Source organism: Notamacropus eugenii, chromosome 2 (assembly GCF_028372415.1).
Source record: "Notamacropus eugenii isolate mMacEug1 chromosome 2, mMacEug1.pri_v2, whole genome shotgun sequence".
Taxonomy (NCBI): Eukaryota; Metazoa; Chordata; class Mammalia; order Diprotodontia; family Macropodidae; genus Notamacropus; species Notamacropus eugenii.
Genome location: NC_092873.1, coordinates 239,023,616 through 239,041,268, shown reverse-complemented (window position 1 = coordinate 239,041,268; position 17,653 = coordinate 239,023,616). Strand labels below are relative to the sequence as shown.

The following is a 17,653-nucleotide window of genomic DNA, read 5'->3' as shown; positions in this document are numbered from 1 at the left end:
AAAGTAATCAACTACTGTATAAAAAAAACCCTCTACAAATCCCTGTTGCTTCAGAAAATAAAAGCTACACTCAATTATTTATTTCTTAAATTTCTTTACTGCAAAGCCTTTAGATGCACACATTAAAACACATATGCACACAATTTAGCATTAATAGAAGTCAAAAGAAAACTACATTAAAAAATTCAACCTCCCATTTATTTTAAAAAATAATTTTAATATAAAAATTTCTTTTAAGAAGCTCAGAGCATTTAATATAGACTTATATTTTTGTACAAAAAAAAATTACCCCTAGATCTACACAGCTGCTTCTGTGGTATTAGAGGCAGAAGGAAAAAATACTGGGGGGGGAGGGGGACAATGGGACATAAACAGCAACTAAGAATCACAGTGTGTGAATCATTTACAAATGTTAATTTAACTGATAATACTCTAAACATGAAATCATTATGCAAAAATCATTAAGTTCATACACTGATGGAAAAAACAAATTATATAATATTCTTAGAGGTGCTTAGAAAGTATTTATGTATGTCATAGTAAGGAAAGTGTAAAGCTTTTTCTTAATTTTTAAATAGTCATAGATTCCTGAGTGTGGTTAGACAGCCAGCCTCATAGCCAGGACACTGCTAGCATATTCATACTGGCTGCATTACCCTAGACAAGTCACTAAACCTCTTGACAATCCACTCAACTCTGGGTGTGTAAATTGCAAAGGTGCTGAACTACAATGGTACAGTGAATTAGATCATTTTAATAGTGAAATCACAGATCCAGTTCCTATGCCCCAAGTCACGGTCACAAAATATCAAGATGTGTTAGGTACATTCATATTTAGGTATTCTAACACATTAATAAATGAGGAAACTTGCTCATCCATTATTACAAAGCTCAAAGTTCAAACTACAGGAGAAAGGACATTCTCAAGAAATGATTCCTTAATAAAAAATATGTTTTTCCTCAGCCTTCCTTAAATTCATAAATCTTTGGCAAAAAAATACCAGTGGATTTAAAATGTATAATTATAATTTTTAACAAAGTAAATTTGCCAATTTGGGGGTTGTTAAAATACAAAAGCATACATGCATATGTCAAAAACATTTCAGTTCACTTTGAAATAAGGAGATTATACAAAAGAAACTGTCACAATGCAGTAAGTATTAAATCATAAATAGCCTTACCATGTGGAGTAATGGTTTGTACAGGCTTGGTGGGAGACTTGACATTCCATATCGTCAAAGTGCCATCTGAATGACTACAAATGAATTGTTTTCCTTCATGGTGCCAGGCAACTGAGTGTATAGCCTATACAGGGCACAGAAGAAGAAAAATTCGTTGTTTTTTTTTTTTTTAAAAAAAAGTAATAAAAAACTAAGATATTCCTATATTTGTAAATGATTTACATTTTAGAGATTTTAGAATATCCTCAAATCAGTATGCTTGCTGTAAGAAGCAACAAGATTACTCCTTAATACATTAACTGTAAAAAAAAGATTTCATTTAAAATTAATGAATAATTAATTTTTTCTTTTTTAAAAATTCCACAATCAACATGATAAAAACAGTTTGCTAGTGATATATAAATATACATATATATTATTATATCAATATAATAATAATGATAGTTTACTTTTACATAATGTTTTAGGTTAAAAAAGTGCTTTACACTTAAAAGTGTAAGTAAACTCATTTTAAAATAGAGAATAATTTCTATTAACATCCCTGAAAATAAGCACTATCTGAGCAGCTTTTATGGAAATATTTAACATTACTAAAGTATTACCACAGCACAATGAAAGTTTAAGATGTACTAACAATGTTTTTTTGTTTCATAAATAAGCTACTGCTTATTTTCAAAAACAAAAGTAAATTATTTCATCAACCTTTTCTATATATACAGCCAATTCTTGATTCCTATTAACATAAAATAACCACTCCAAATGTCATTTCTATTGGATTCTAGGAAAGCATTATTTATTTAAAAAAAAAAAAAAAGCAAATTTGGCCTTTTTTTCTTCTTTTTCTTTGGGCTAATATTAGAAATTACTGAGAACTTTTGAAAAGCATACTTCTCAGTGATCATCAAGTGTTTATAGTCATTTTCTGTGATTCCCTATCATCTTTCAAATCTACCAATCATCGAGCATTTATTAAATGCCTCTGAAGTGCCAGACACTATGCCAGGCACTGAAGATAGAAAGACAAAAAAATGAAATAATCCCTCCTCTCAAAAAGCTTCTTAACAGGCTTTATTCCATTAATTCTTTTTACACACACACAAATATACCATCTTTGTACAGATTGTATGCACACTGAAAAATTGTATCAATATGTGTAAGATGCAAATGACATTTACCCTAATTGTTGCCAGCTATAAAGTTATGAGATTGCCAGATTATGGTCAAAGGTGAGCAACAAATAGGAAAAAAAAATACTTAGGAAGAAAGAAAGATGTAAATGAGAAAGAGGTAGAAGGAAGACAGGGCAATCCAAGTAGGGAACAAGGGAAGAATATACCAGGTCAGAAAAGTGAGGGCAAAACAGGAGGCATAACATCTGAGGTAAGAGAAAAAAGTAAGTCCTTCTAAAACTGTAATACAAGGAAAGTAACAGACTATAGTGGTGCAGGGAAGAAGTATAAAGAGCTGAGTTCAAGTCTCAGATCTAACTCAAATCCAAGGCTCTTTTCACTTTTCAGTAAGATGATAGTGCAGGAGCAGAAAGCTAAGCTTTGAGGGAAAAAGAAAGAAACAAGGTCCAGAATGTAAATGAGAGCTGACCACCTGTGAGGAAGTAGGTGAATGACCAAAAGGTAATAGAACAAATAAAAAATTCAGGTAAATCAAAAACAAAAAAGGACAGGAGAAGGAACAGAAGTAGGGTGCTCTTGTGAGTAATTATCTATTTAATATAATTACTCCTATGGTAATAGGTAACACATCTATGAAAGTCTTAGTCATATGCTATGAAAAACAACTCTGACGTGCAGATAGATAGAGGGCACTGAATTTTTCAAGGCTATTTTAGTAGAACAAAAACTAGAAGGCCCTAAACCTGAACTGGAATGCTTCCAGTATATGCCTGGTGACAAATTACATGTCTATATATAAGGATAGACCTAGCTAGGATCAGAGAAGCTCACCACCTCCAACATGGCTGTAGGGTGATCAATTTTTTGGTGATAGCAATTCTCAAAAACAATGAACTGATCAACAAACAAACATCTGTCAAGCCTCAGATTAACTGGGAAATAACTGAACAAACTGTGGTATGTGAATGTAATCATATATTGTTATGCTGTTAAAAAGACAAAAAGAGATTTCAGTCTTCTGGGTAGAATGAACTGTTACAGAATGAAATGAGTAGAAGTCCAACACTGTAAAAAAGAACAAATTCTAAAGAAGACCTAAAAATACTGATAAATGCAATGACTAAACCATGTCTTCAGAGGACCAATGATGAGGCATGTCACCTGCCTCCTGACAAAGAGGTGATGAATTTAAAGCACAGAGACATACATTTTTTGACATGGTCATTATGTGTGTATTCATTTTAATTATGCTTTTTTCTTAAAAAAATTCTTTGCTGTCATTTGTTTTTAATGAGATGTGAGGGAGGAGAGGTGAAGCAAGATAGACAATAGCAATTCCACCCCCCAAAAAAGAGATTCATGCAACATTTTTTTTAATTCACAGAGAACAGAAGCAAGTTCCAAAGGATGAACAGATAAGCAGAAGAGTTGTGAAAGTAGTGTGTAGAAATTATCTTTTTTTAAAAAATAGCAAGCAATATGAAATGAAGATCTAGAATATCATGTACAATCCTTTTTGTCTTCTGCTGTGTATAATGAAATCATTTTTTCTTAGTGTTTAAGTTCAGAATTTTAAAAATGTAAATTTTTAAAAGAGGGGAAAAACAAAGGGATAAGAAATGGACTACTACTAGATATGAGTAAGGGAGAAATGCCTATTTGGAATGATCCATACATTAAAGTAAGGGAAGCAATGTATATGAAGCTAGAAAGATATGTTGGGGTCAGCTTGCAAAAGACAAATAGAATAGTTTGCATTTTATCCTAGAGCCACTGGAGTTTATTGAGCAAGGGTGCAATATGATCAGATCTGTAATTATGAAAAATCACTTTGGCAGCTGTGTATACGATGGACCAGAAACGGGAGGATCCAGAAGCATGGAGAACTATTACGAAACTGTTATAATATTTCAGGAGAGAGGTGTATTGCCAAGGCAACCACACAGGTGGTGACTATGAATATGCCAGCATAGTTCTCAATAGCAAAGTATAACATACTCTCCATAGAGAAGACAAAAGAAAAAATTAATTCAGACACCAGAAAGCTAAATCCTTCACGGTAGCCAAGAAGTCAATACACATTAGCACTGCAGGGGACAAAGCCATTCCCAAACCTCCCCTCCTCCCACCTTCCCACAAACAAACACTCAGGAGCCTAACTGTCTTCTTGCCTGTGCCCCCTCTTGGTGCCCTAACTGCTCTCACTCACTTCCTCTCAGTTCTGCTCCACCCTTGCAGCACACTCCTCCCACCACAGGGGACTTAGGCTTCCATGTGATTTGAGTAGGTCACATGGGCCTATTAATGAATGGGAAAGATCTTCCTATTTAAATTACCATTGCAAGAAGGCATAAGGAGGGTTTAAGGATGTGGCCTTGTGAGTGAAGAGAAGAGGTCTACTGTAAAAGAGGTTGTGAAGTGAGAAATGATAAGACTTGGCAAGAGAAAAAGGCTGTGAGAAGTGGCAGAAGTGAGGGTAACTGAGTTTGCAAATCAGAGAGACTGGAAGGATAGTGGTACCTTCACAGGAATAGTAGAGTTGGAAAGAGGAGTAGGTTTGAGAGAGAAAGATAATGAGTTGTTTTGGACATGTTTAGCTTAATATGCCTATGGGACATACAGCTGGGGAAATTTCAATAGACAGTTGGTAATTCAGGACTGGAGTTCAGGTTCAAGAGAGAGACTAGAGTTGAATATATAGATCTGGAAGTCATACCAGTAATAATTTAACCCATAGGAGCTGATGAGATCACTTTGAAAGAGTAACAAGACAATGGAAGAGGGGCCAGAACAATCATGGAGTATGTCCATAATGGTAATGATGATAATAATAGCTAACATTTAAATAGTAGAGCTGTAAGGAGGTTATAAACAGGACAATTATTTGCACTTCTGAAACCATGAACTTTCCTACAAATTAGGGGTCAGTAAAAGATGGCTCATGGGTCAAAATCTGTCCTGCCAACTGGCAATAGCTCATTAATCCAATCTGACAGATCTATCATTACATGAAGATGTAGAGTTCATCACATCTAGATGACTTGAACTTTAAAGTGTAGCTAAGTGCACTATCTCCTAAATTCCTGTACAGCCTATGACCTAAGAATATTTTTACATTTTTTAAATAAAGTTTCATTGTATTTAAAAATAATAAAAAAAAAATTCTTAGGTCACTGACCCATATAAACAGCTTGCATTGGATTTGGGCTTTGGCCCTCAGGCCATAGTTTGTCGATTCCTACTATAAATAATCAGTGTATAAACAGAGTAAAAAAATAATTACATGGTTTTTCTTGCCATCTAACGCTTAAACACCAGAAGACTAATATCTCATGAGGAAAGTTTTATTATATGTGATATTATAACATGCAAGGAAGTATCGTGGAAATAAATTTTTAAGAATACAGTAGCTTACCTTGACTGTTATGTTAGGACAGGTCAAATTAAAAAGATAGATCTCAGCACCTGAATTCTTTATTAGTCAAATCCAAATTGCTCAAAATATAATTAAATTATCAATTCTGTCAACATCTAAGAGCAAATTATTATTCTGTCTTCCTGGTGTCACTAATTTTTAAAAAGAAAAATTCAATTCAAATGAACTTAGATGATTTATTTATATTTGTTTTGGGCCTAGGCTCAGGTCATAGAAAAACTGAAGTTTTAAATTAAGAAAAGTAACTTTAAAATGCTTATGGAAAGGTTTTTTCAAGCTTCATTGTTTAATATGAGGGATTTTTTTAAAGTTCTAAATTCACAAATGGGGGAAAAATAATAAGAAAGCATCATAAATAAAGTCATATCACAGAGTCACAAAGGGGCTTCACATGATTCTGTGAGTCCAGATCTTTATTTTTATATGGGTAAATATTCATATTCATGTCAGCTTCCTGGTCTTGCCTCAATTATCTACTTATTCTTTTTCATATGAAATTGGTGCTCCTTCTATTTCCTCATCATATATAAGGAGGCACCTAACAAACTCTAACTTGATCCTATTAAACCCTTCACACAAGTACTTCTCCAGTTCTTCATGATCACTGACAATGGTTCAGTAATCAAAGTGATAAATCTAACAACACAAAAGGATATAGAGTTCATGTAGTCTAGATGCTCTTGTTCTTTCCTAAATTCAGAAAGCAATTCCCTATTACCCATTTTGTTCTTACCTTTCCATGCCCAGTGCCCAGATAGCTCCATCAATTTATAGTGAAGAGGGCCATTTTATCATGGATAATTATCTACATTATTTATTTTAAAAACATTGATTGGCCAGATCTATACATAATAAAAATGAGTCTATAGCAATAATATAAAATATGGGTTGGAGAAGGAAGAAGTATAAGGTAGGGAAAATATGTTAGAAGACTACTAAAATCATCAATAAGGGCCTAGAATAGGGGCAATGAGAACAAGAGTGGGAAAAGATGTAAAAAGAAAGAACAGACATTTAAGAAAAGAGGAGCAAGGAAAGGAAAAGTTGTAGGGCAGAGTCAGTCGACTACATAACTTCTATCTTTTAAAAATATTTGTTCACATCCTACTTGTTTAGTTTTATATGAATATTAATTGAGGAAAATCTTATTATAAATTTGTTATATATTATTATAAATTATATTTTATATATGTATATATTTATATATAGATATGATAAATTATTTTTAAAAAGTAATCAAAAAAGTACTCTTTCCTCTTGTCTCTGAAACCAAGGGAAGAAAAAGTATCCAATAATGCAGAGAGATCAATAAGCATAAAGACTGAAAAGATACCATCAGATTTGATTATTAGTCATAACTTAAGTAGAAAGGTTAAAAATAAACCCAGATGGCAAGGGATAAAGCAAGTATAGGTGAAGAGCTAAGGCCCGAGATACAGATATTTTTCCCAATAAGATTGGTAGTGAATAGTAAGAAATAAATAATAGGTCAGTAGGTTTAGCAGTCAGATAAGAAGAGTTAAGGAAAGGTTTGCTTTTTTTCTTCAAGATTAGGAAGACAATCTGTAAGATAATTTGAAGGAGAAAAGCTAAAGATGCAAGAGAAACAGTAGATAATAGCTAAAGAAAGGTCCTATACAAAACAGGAAAAGAAAACATCAAAATAAATAGATTAGCAATCTTAACAAGGCTAACCCTTACCTGAATAAAAAGAGAGGAGAGAAAAGTTGAAAATGTTGAGATATTTTGAGATATGGAAGAGGAAAGTTGAATGAACCCCTATCAGTGGACAGTCTCAATCTTCTAAGTAAAGTAGAAAGTTAACTGAGCTACAGAAGGGAACTTCTGGATTTGGGGAACAAGTATCAAGTAAACTTCAAGTAATAATTTTTTATATAAGGATATTAATTTTCCCCTTAGCATTATTAGTTACCAGGCAAAACACTAATGATAATTAATATTCTGAATAGGACCTATATTACACATATACATTACTTAATTTTTCTATAAGCCTTATAAATTCTCTACCTTCTTGAATAAATATACTGACAAAAGTAGACATGTAAGGTTATTTTAATGTTTTAAACTACACTATATAGACATGTATGTACATACACACCATATAGCTACATGTGTGTGTATATATATATACATATATTAACATTCAGCACTATACACAAATGAAAAGATCAATTCTAAAAACTGAGTGACATTTTTCCAGTGCTGACATTAATGTACTCCTTAGAAAGTCCATTAACTTAAACGGTCATCTAATATGCTAAATATATTCTGTGGCCTGAAAAAGCTAACATCATTTTCTAAAAAGGTACTCAATTTATTTTATTATATTTCTAAAAAATTATTCATATCTTTTGTTATTATATAACCTTATAGAACTCCTCAATCCTTAACTAGCAACCTTCTCTCTCTCATAATAAAAGATAAAAAGGAAAGGAGGAAAAGAGTAGTTCAGTAAAAATGGCCAATATACTAACTAAATCTGATAATAGATGAAAGGTCCCACACATAATCTCATATCTCTTCAAATAAAGAAAGGAAATGATGCTCAACTTTTAAACACAAATTAGTTCAAGTACTAGGAGAATCTTGCTCAGTGCTCTTTAAACAGTGAAAAATAAGACACTAGTAAAATATTTTTTTTTAATTAAAGAGACTTACCTCATCATGTGTGTACCTATAATCTGCTTTCTTTGATTTGAGGTCCCACAATACTACTGTTCCAGACTCGAAGCCAATCAAAAGCTATAATAAAAGAAAGCCATTACCAAAAGGAACATTATCATTCATATGCAATATTTATCATCAGAAAGTAAAGATTTTAATAGGAACAAGCAACTTAATTCTATGTTTTCTCATTTGCTGTGAAGTAATAACTTCTAAAATCACTAAACTATTTCATCACTCGTTATCATGCACATAGATAAATTGTGGGTATTTCATTAAGTTTTGAGAATTATACATTTTCAATATACATTGATATTCAATTACTTTTCTAAAAGAACTACTCTAATAATCACAAAATGACCACAGAGTTGAACCCAAGAAGTATATTTTCAATTCTCTAGAATGCTATTTTGTCATTAAATTCTTACTGTTAACTTTTTTTTAAAATTCCTACTACTCTGAATGTGCATAATGTCTTTTAAGTGCTACCATGTTTAGTATAAATTAGTGGCAGGTATATAATAGCTAAGACTGATTATGCTACTTGTCTTAAGGTTCTACTGGAAAACACATAGAAAAAAATTCTTGATCAAAAAAAGTTAACCTGAGAAAGAAAATACTATTTTACCTTTCCTTTATAACTATACTATAACCAATGTTATACAAGATACTCTGAATACAACTTAAAGTCAATTTTAAAATGTATTTTTAGTCATTTTTTTTAGTATGTGCTTTTAGAATTCAAAAGCTATGTATAGGCTTCTACAGAATCTTGTAATGGGGATAAAGTTCAGTATATACCAGAGCTCTAAGGAGTTTGGAAAGGTTATCCACTAGAAATAAAGGCAAAGTTTGGCGTGTATGGTTAATATAAATAATAATATAAATTTTTTATCTGAACAACCTAAAATTTCATAAACCTCCTGGTAAAAATCTGCTTTCTCTTATATTCCCTTTCTTTACCCCAAGTACCTTGGTCATTTGATATCTACTGAGCTAACATTTCATTATAATGATAAGGCAGGCCTTTATTACTAGATGTCAGGTTTAAGAATTAAAATGGCTGGTAAATATTTTCTTTAAAAAGCACCTCAAAAATGCATAAAAATAACAAGATATTCTGAAAAATATGTTAAAGAGTACAAGGAAGTTTAACACTGCATTGGTTCATAATGCTTTTCTACAGGAGACCTATGCATTTATGCATTCCCTATTCAAGGGTTCAAAAGTTCTCCATGCCTCTTTCACCCTCATGTATTGTTTATGGTCATTTTAAAAAACTGACTCCCCGAAGCATAGAACTACTACAAAAACTGAGGAAGGGGATGCTCAGTGATGAGTTTCTGGAAAAAACTAAATATATAATTCTTAAAAAATTGGTAAGCACTCAAGGAAATATGCAAGTATTCATTTAATATTTATAAAAAAATATTGCATTATATTTGAAGAAAACACTAAATAACAGACATGATCCTTTTGTTCAAAGAACTGAAAATTATCGTTTGAATGCTTTTGATGCATATTTACTGTGACACTGAAACTTTCATTACTTTTTTGGGTATTACTGACCTAAAATCTTTCTTTTACTATGAGGACAGAACTATGAAATTGATTTAGTCAAGGAAATAAGGATTTATCGGTAGTTAAAAGGAAAAATGAAGTACTGACAATGAGGATACGTTAAAAAAAGTTTACAGTGAATTATGGGAACAATCTTCAGAAGATGTTGTAAAGATATATATTTTACCCTTTTTTTTAGTGGATGGTTTATAAACACTGTGAAGAAACTAAAGTCTCTCTCTTTAAAAAAAGAAAAACAGGTTGTTCAGGGTGAACCTAAAGTCTAAATGCAATTTTAAGCTTAAACTCTTTAACAGCAAAATTGCACTAAGATTTATTGGGACATCTTGCATCACTGGTCTCATACCACAGCCCCTGGTGATTCAGTTGCTGAGTTTGGCACAAGTACATTTAATGAGCGATTTCAGAGTGAAGTTGAGACAGGAGTAGCAGAGGCTTATAACTCAGAAAATGTAAGATCTACCTGAGAACATTTAGTGTTAAGAAGAAGTAGTTTAAAAGAAAATTAACACCCCAACACCGCTATTTTATATATCAGCTGAACAGAAGATAAGACAACACAGACCAGAAATCAAAATTATCTAAGATAGCCTCTAAGTTGAGGAAAAAAATAAACAAAATAAATATCTAAAAGAAATGAAAACTGGTTACAAGGTACATTTAATTATATTTAGAGCAGTTTTATTTTAACCTTTGCTCTTACAGAAGTGATTAAATGAATCATTAGAAAATTAACATCAAAATATATTTTCTTTTTTATTAAATGCCTTTTATTGCACACTTAATTCCTGTTTATATAAATAACATCCCTAAGATGAGTTTGCTTTGTCTGTGCTACTCTTGTCAGGTCCTTCTGATTCCAAAGAGACAGCAAACTTTTTGGCTCACACACTGCCATAGAGAAACTAAAAAAAGCTATTAAGTTGTTCCTTCAACAACTTCAAACTGTTTTTTAATAATAAAAAGTCACGCATCTATACAAGTAAAGATCAAGGATTTTGCCTAATATAGTTAAAGTGGGATCCTATTCTGAAAATACATTAGAATTAGACTCTAGTCTAATTAGAGAGTTAGATTATACTATTTCTCAAAATACCATGGAGAGAAATCTGTGGGGAGGAAGGCACTCCAGGGAAAAGGGATGAAATAATCTCAGCACTGGGAAAGGGCATATTCAGGGAACAGAAAGTAGAACAAAGAGCAACCACAAATCCTGCTTTCATTCCCAAGTTGTGCCAAAGAAGTACAGACTTCAGCAGGTTCTTCTACCATGAAGCTATAAAGGCTTCAATTACAGTCATAGCAATAGGCTGTCTACTTTCAGGGGAATAGCCCTAAGTGCAAAGATGCTCATCACCACAGGCTAGCCATTTGGTGATCAATTCTTTGGGCAGAATAACCTAGGGAAAAAGGAAAAATACATAATGCACTTCAGTCCTATATGACTCCCTCTGCTTCCAAACTGACTGTGACAAAGTTTCAGAAGGGGCATGAGAAAAGATTCATATGTTCTGTCTGTGAATATTAATTTAGCTTTTTAGTATTCTAAAGACAAGATCCTTGTCCTATGACTGAGTGTACATACTAGGGGAAGAAATACATCTTATCAATCTTGATCATAAAAAAGAAAGCTGCACCCGAGGAAAAAAATAAAAGGACTGGAAAGGGCTGGTTTTACTGTGCATCCAAAGTCAACAAGAAACATAATTTCAAAGAACATTTTATCACTTTGTATAGTAGCACTCAAGATTAACATTTACAAAACATCAACCATGAAGATGATTACTATTTATGTACTAACATATGTGACAGAATATGAAGAGACAGAGAAAGTCTAAGAACTTGCTAAGACCCTCCAAATTAAATCAACATACGATGACTTGGTGAAATCAGTATAAAGTGTCTAATAAATGTTTGCTGGATTTATATTTCAACTCAGTGCATCAAAAAAACATTTAGAAAGGACTTACTATGTACCAAGACACTGTGGTAAGTGCTGAGGATACAAAGAAAGGCAAAAACCATTACTGCCCTCAAGGAACTTACAATCAAGTACAGATAGAAGATATACAACTAGATTCATATAAGATATTTAGAGAGCAGATGAAAGGCCATCTCAGAGGGAAAAGCACTACAGGGGTTAAGGAGTAAAGAGGGAAGAAGAATCAAGAAGTCTTCTGAAGAAGATGAGATTTGAACTGACTTTAAAGAAAGCCAGGGAAAATGAGACAAAACTGAGAGGATTGAGCATTCCAGGAATGAAGACAGTCAATGTAAAGGCACTAAGAACAGAGATGGAACACAGTGTATGAGGAACAGCAAGGAGGCCAACAAAGTTGTATTCTAGATTGTGTAGAGGGGAATAAAGTGTGAGGAAGGTGACAAGTTCTGAAGGCTTTTAAATGCTAAAGTAGTTCATATGTGATCCTAGAGGTAACAGGGAATCATAGGAGTTGCACCTAGGGAAGAAGCTAGGTGGAACAGTTGACAGCTCGCTGGGCCTTGAGTCATAAGGTCTGAGTACAAATATGAATATTAATTTAGGCAGAACTGACTAGCTCTGTGACCCTAAGCAACTCATTTAACCACTGTCTGCCTTGGCTTCCTTAACTGTAAAATGGGAATAATAATACCAGCTACCTTCCCTAAGGTTGTTGTGAAGATAAAATGAGATAATATTTGAAAAGTACTTAGTGTCTGGCACATAGTGGGCACTTAACATATGCTAATTCCCTCCATTACTTCCTTCACTCAGCAAGAAAGTAACATGGTCAGACCTCCATTTAGCAAAATCACCTTGATAGCTAAGTGAAGGATGGAGTGGGGAGAAACTTGAAGCAAGGAGGCCAATTAAAAGACTTTTGCAACAGTCTAGGCAAGACGTGATGATGGCCTAAAGTAGGGTGGTGACTGTGTGGGTGAGCAGAAGGGGAGGGATATTAGGGATGCTGGCTGCGAAGGTAAAAACAAGATCTGACCTCTGGATAGGTGGACTGAGTGACAGTGAGAAATCAAGAATGACACCAAAGTTGCAAGCCTAGGTCACTTCAACAGTTACAGGCAAGGTTGGAATAGGGAAGAGTTGGGGGAAAGAAGGATGTAAGGTAACGAGTTTTGTTTTAGACACGGTACATGTTAAGTTTGAGATGCCTATGGGACAACTCACTCAACAGGTAGAAAAGCCAGGCCCAATAGTTACCACAAACATTGCTTCAGAAGTCCAACTTAAGTCCAGCTTATTGTATTTGGAAATTTGGAGGTCACAGGTTAGATTTCCTATAATAAAAATTATTCTAATCCTTTCTATTGTTTTCCTCAACAAAAAACAAAATGGGTAACCTATGATATCCAACTAAGTATTTTTTGGTTTTTAACATACTTTTTTTGTCCTTATGTGGAACATTCAAAAATAGTTTAGCAATAAAATTTAAAATACAATCTACCTTTCCCTCATCCATTGGATTATCGCTTATATGGACAACAGGTCCTGGGTGAGATTTAGATGACCTAAAGAAGAAAAAATTATGATAAGATTTTCCTCAATTAACAATTTCTAAAGACTTAAATATATTCATATAAAGCAAAATAAGTAGGATGTGAACAAATATTTTTAAAAGATAGAAGTTATGTTGTCAACACACTCTGCCCTACAAAAGGTATATAAATGAACTGAGATGAACCATCATGAAGATACAGTGCTAAATCATTATACTAAGATCCTTACTATTTAACAACTGTTAAAAGAAAAAAAAAATCTGTTCAAGGCTGCAATTACATTTAAATCTACATATAGAAACTAAATGAAGACTGCCCTTGGCAGAGCTAAAAGTGATCACAAAGAAGTATGTCATATACTCCAATCCTTTCTCCTGTAATATTATCATTTGGGAGGACAGCCCATCTAATTTTATAGCCCAGATCACAAATAGACCAAACTAAAGATAAAGTGATGGCCTATGTTAATGTAAGTAATCAACAAAAGCAATACCACCCACTCTTGCTCAGAGAAATAGGGCCCCTACGGATAAGAATACGGTTGAGTTGATGCCTATTCAGTGGGAGGAAGCATGTCCCTATTCTTAAATCCCTATAAAGTTGAGAGACCACTCCCACTTCAAGAGCCATCTGTGAGATTATATGGACACCTGCTACCAGTCCCACCCACTTGAAGTTGTGCTCCACTGAAAGTAGGGAAAGATAATGAAAAACTAACAGGGGACTAACATATGATAATTGTACCCCTACCACAGAAAGGGAAAAAAAGCTTGAAATTTCATGTCTATTACATTTACACCCACACATAAGAAGTACATCACTAAATTACTCTTATGTCAAATATACAGTTATAACAAAGAATACAGAGTCCACCAATGCTTAGTAAATGAAATACCTATCAACAATTTTACATGTACAATGATTTTTTTTTAAATCAGTATTTGTAAGTAACAGAACAGTGGGGAAAAAAGAAATATTAAAAATTATTATAATCCCATTATAATCAGTTTTGTTTAGAAGATTCATAGGCTTTTATACCATCATCTAATTAAATTTTTAAAAGAAATAATGATGTCATTGGTATAGAAGTGAGGAAACTTCCTCTGCAATGCAGATCAGAAACCATTCTACAATTTATAGTCTCAGAGAGATGCATAGAGTTTTGAGAAGTTAAGTGACTTGTCTAGGGTCACACAGCAAAAGTGAGTCAAAAAAGTGTTTGAACTCCAAGGCAAGGTCTCCATTCACAAAACCATGTTGTCTCTTCTCCTTTGTATATCTTACCAATAAAAGATTAGTATTTTTGTTAAAAATAAGTGAATGTAATCCAAAATTTCACTCAAGGTAGTCCACACAATTGCTATATAAATTTTAACAAAAATCTTTTTTTAAAAAATATTATCAAGTACAGTTATCCCTTCCATATCAAGGAGTGTCCCCATAAACTGGAAAATTCATGTAAAATTTTCTGGCCCTCCCTTCATACCAGAGAAGAAGTCTGAATTCTTTTTCTTTTATGGAGTATTTACAGTACCTTATTGTAAAATTTGGGTATATTTATGGTATTAAAAGATAAACTGTTGATATTATACAATGCTATACATATATTTTATACATTTCTGAGTTTCTAAACTTTTTCTGTCATCTGTGGCTTCTGCAAAACTCCCCCCAAAATTCTAATTAATTTCTTATGCCGATCAGCAATATATCGAAACTGCAATGGGGAAAGTCACAATGTGGAAGGGGTAACTGTAGTAATTTAGATAAGTAAGAATTCAGACAACACCAAAACCTACAAGGGTCCCTCATTATCATTATAACAATAATAGGAACATTCATGTCATGCCCACTCTGTGCCAGGCACTGTGCTAAGCATTTTACAAATATCTCATTTCATCCTCACAACCAACCCAGGAGTTAAGTGCTACTATTAACCCCATTTTACAGGTGAGAAAAATGACACAAACAGAGATTAAAAGTCTTGCCTAGTGTTCCACAGCTAGTAAGGGTTCTGAGACAATATTTAACTCAGGTCTTTTTGACTTCAGGATTAGCACTTGGTCCACTGGACCACCTAGCTGATGATGTATATATTCTGAAAATTAAATTATAATATATATAACATCTATGTAACATATTATAATACAAACATAATTCAACAACTTTTTTTTTTTTTTTTTAGAATTCCGGTGGCTACTATTGGGAAGAATGTAAATCTAACCTTAAAAGCATCTGGCAGGAATTCAGTTTCTTTTAGCAAGCATTTATTAAACAACTAATATATAACACTTTCATATATAATAATAAAACTTTAAAATATGGAATACGTGATCAAACTTACAGCTCAATGGCTTTATTCCACATAATGACATAGCCTGAGAGTGTGAAGGATTCGACATTGACAATATGTATGTTACCTCTTTCTGTGCCCACATAGAGCCATTTGCTCTGGAAAGGCAGATGGCAAAATGTTATCCTGCAAGACAAGATATATGCAAAAAAGGAATTAGAAGAATCTTCAGTAAATCCTAGAGAATCAAAGAGCAAGTTAACCATAACAAAAAATATTCAGGCAAAGGCAAGAACTAAATGAAATTGTGTTATTTTGTGGGGGTACAAACTTCAGAGTATGAGGTCTACCATGCTCTATTCTAATACTCTCTTTCTTTTCGCATGAAGAAACTGATGTTAAGGGGGATCTCAAATGGCTTGCTCAAGGTCAGAGTAATAACCGTAGAGGAAAAATATCAAGTCCATGTCTTCCACCCCTCCACCAAATTCAGTGTCTCTGTGCCACACTAAAAAACTGCCTACTCAAACTACAAAAATGTAAATAAGCTTCATTACTGTAAACTAACTTATATAATAAAATTTCAAATATCAAGATATCTAAAATAAACAAGATAAAAATCAAAGAACAATAATGTTTCAATATTTTAAAAGCAATATTCTATACTGAAATATGAATGGCTTCATATCCATTTCATATTCATTTTGCATTTCTCTAACCTAAAATATTGTGACCTGACCACATGGGATGTAACAGATTTTTCTTTTATGAAATACAGCTTTTCTATTACTTTATATTATAAATATTCCCTTCAGATCTTCATGAGACCAGACTTATAAACCACTTAAAAAACTCTGAAGAGCATAAATTTGCATTTTAAAAGCTCTAGTCAAATGATAACAATATTATTGGGCAATTTATGTAAAATTTCCTTACTTTTAAATAATCTCTCTCACACAATCCAAGTAAGAATTTAAGACCTGAAATTCTAAACAAGTTTTTGGATACAGAAACAAAGATATCAAGATATCAAAGTAGTAGAGTGCACAGTGAAATGGAGTAAGCATTCCAAGAAAAAAACACAGGACCTAATATTCATAGGACAAGTTATCAATGTTGTCAAATATTTCTTATGAGGTAGTTAAGCTTGCCTCTCTATACTTCTAATTCTTTAATCCAATTTTGAGGCGCCTAAAATGTGAAATGGAAATTTTAAGAGTAAGTTTGCTATCTAAAGATCCCTGATAGAACAGAAAGATTTATAATCTACTACATATGCCAGTCAAGCACACATTTGAGTCCCCATATAGTAAAATGGGGCTAGATTATATAGAATGTTATAGGAAGAATATGGGAACATAAGATTACAAAGACTTGGAACAGAAAAGACTTTTGATATTATCTAGTGCACCCTCTCATTCTACAAATGAGAAAACTGAAGCCTAAAGAGGTAAAATGATTGCCCAAGATAGTCCTTGTTATTAATAAAATTAACAGTTTAACAGTACAGACAAGAAAAGTACGCCCTCAATATTAGAAATAAATTAAATTCATTTTTTAAATGATTTTGCTCTCCGAAATGAATAATGAATATCGGAAGGGGGTAAAGGGAGGCTTTTTTATTCATAGATGGCTTGCTTTTAAACTCCTAAGAAAATTCTTAGTAGCATGACTTCAAAATTCTCAATCCTTTCCAAATCCAAATGTCTGATTTAAAAATAAATAAAGAAACCAGTATCCGTTTTGCAACACTTATTTTTTAAATGAAAGTATATACTCTTAGCACTACAAAAATATATAATGTCCCCATAAGTGATGACCATATTGCTTTGAATCTCTTTTGCTATCATTCTTG

At 32.9% G+C, this 17,653-nt stretch overlaps 1 protein-coding gene across 5 annotated transcripts in view; it reads right to left on the bottom strand.

The window, feature by feature from the left end:
- STXBP5 (syntaxin binding protein 5) overlaps positions 1-17,653 on the bottom strand; it is a 214,530-nt gene that overhangs the window by 152,873 nt on the left and 44,004 nt on the right. For all 5 annotated transcript variants that reach the window (XM_072643665.1, XM_072643662.1, XM_072643661.1 and 2 more), the window contains exons 5-8: positions 15,850-15,984; positions 13,457-13,520; positions 8,427-8,510; positions 1,182-1,305 (exon numbers count right to left, since the gene is read on the bottom strand). In XM_072643665.1, the coding sequence (XP_072499766.1) occupies positions 1,182-1,305; positions 8,427-8,510; positions 13,457-13,520; positions 15,850-15,984 (407 nt within the window). The remainder of the gene's footprint in view (positions 1-1,181; positions 1,306-8,426; positions 8,511-13,456; positions 13,521-15,849; positions 15,985-17,653) is intronic.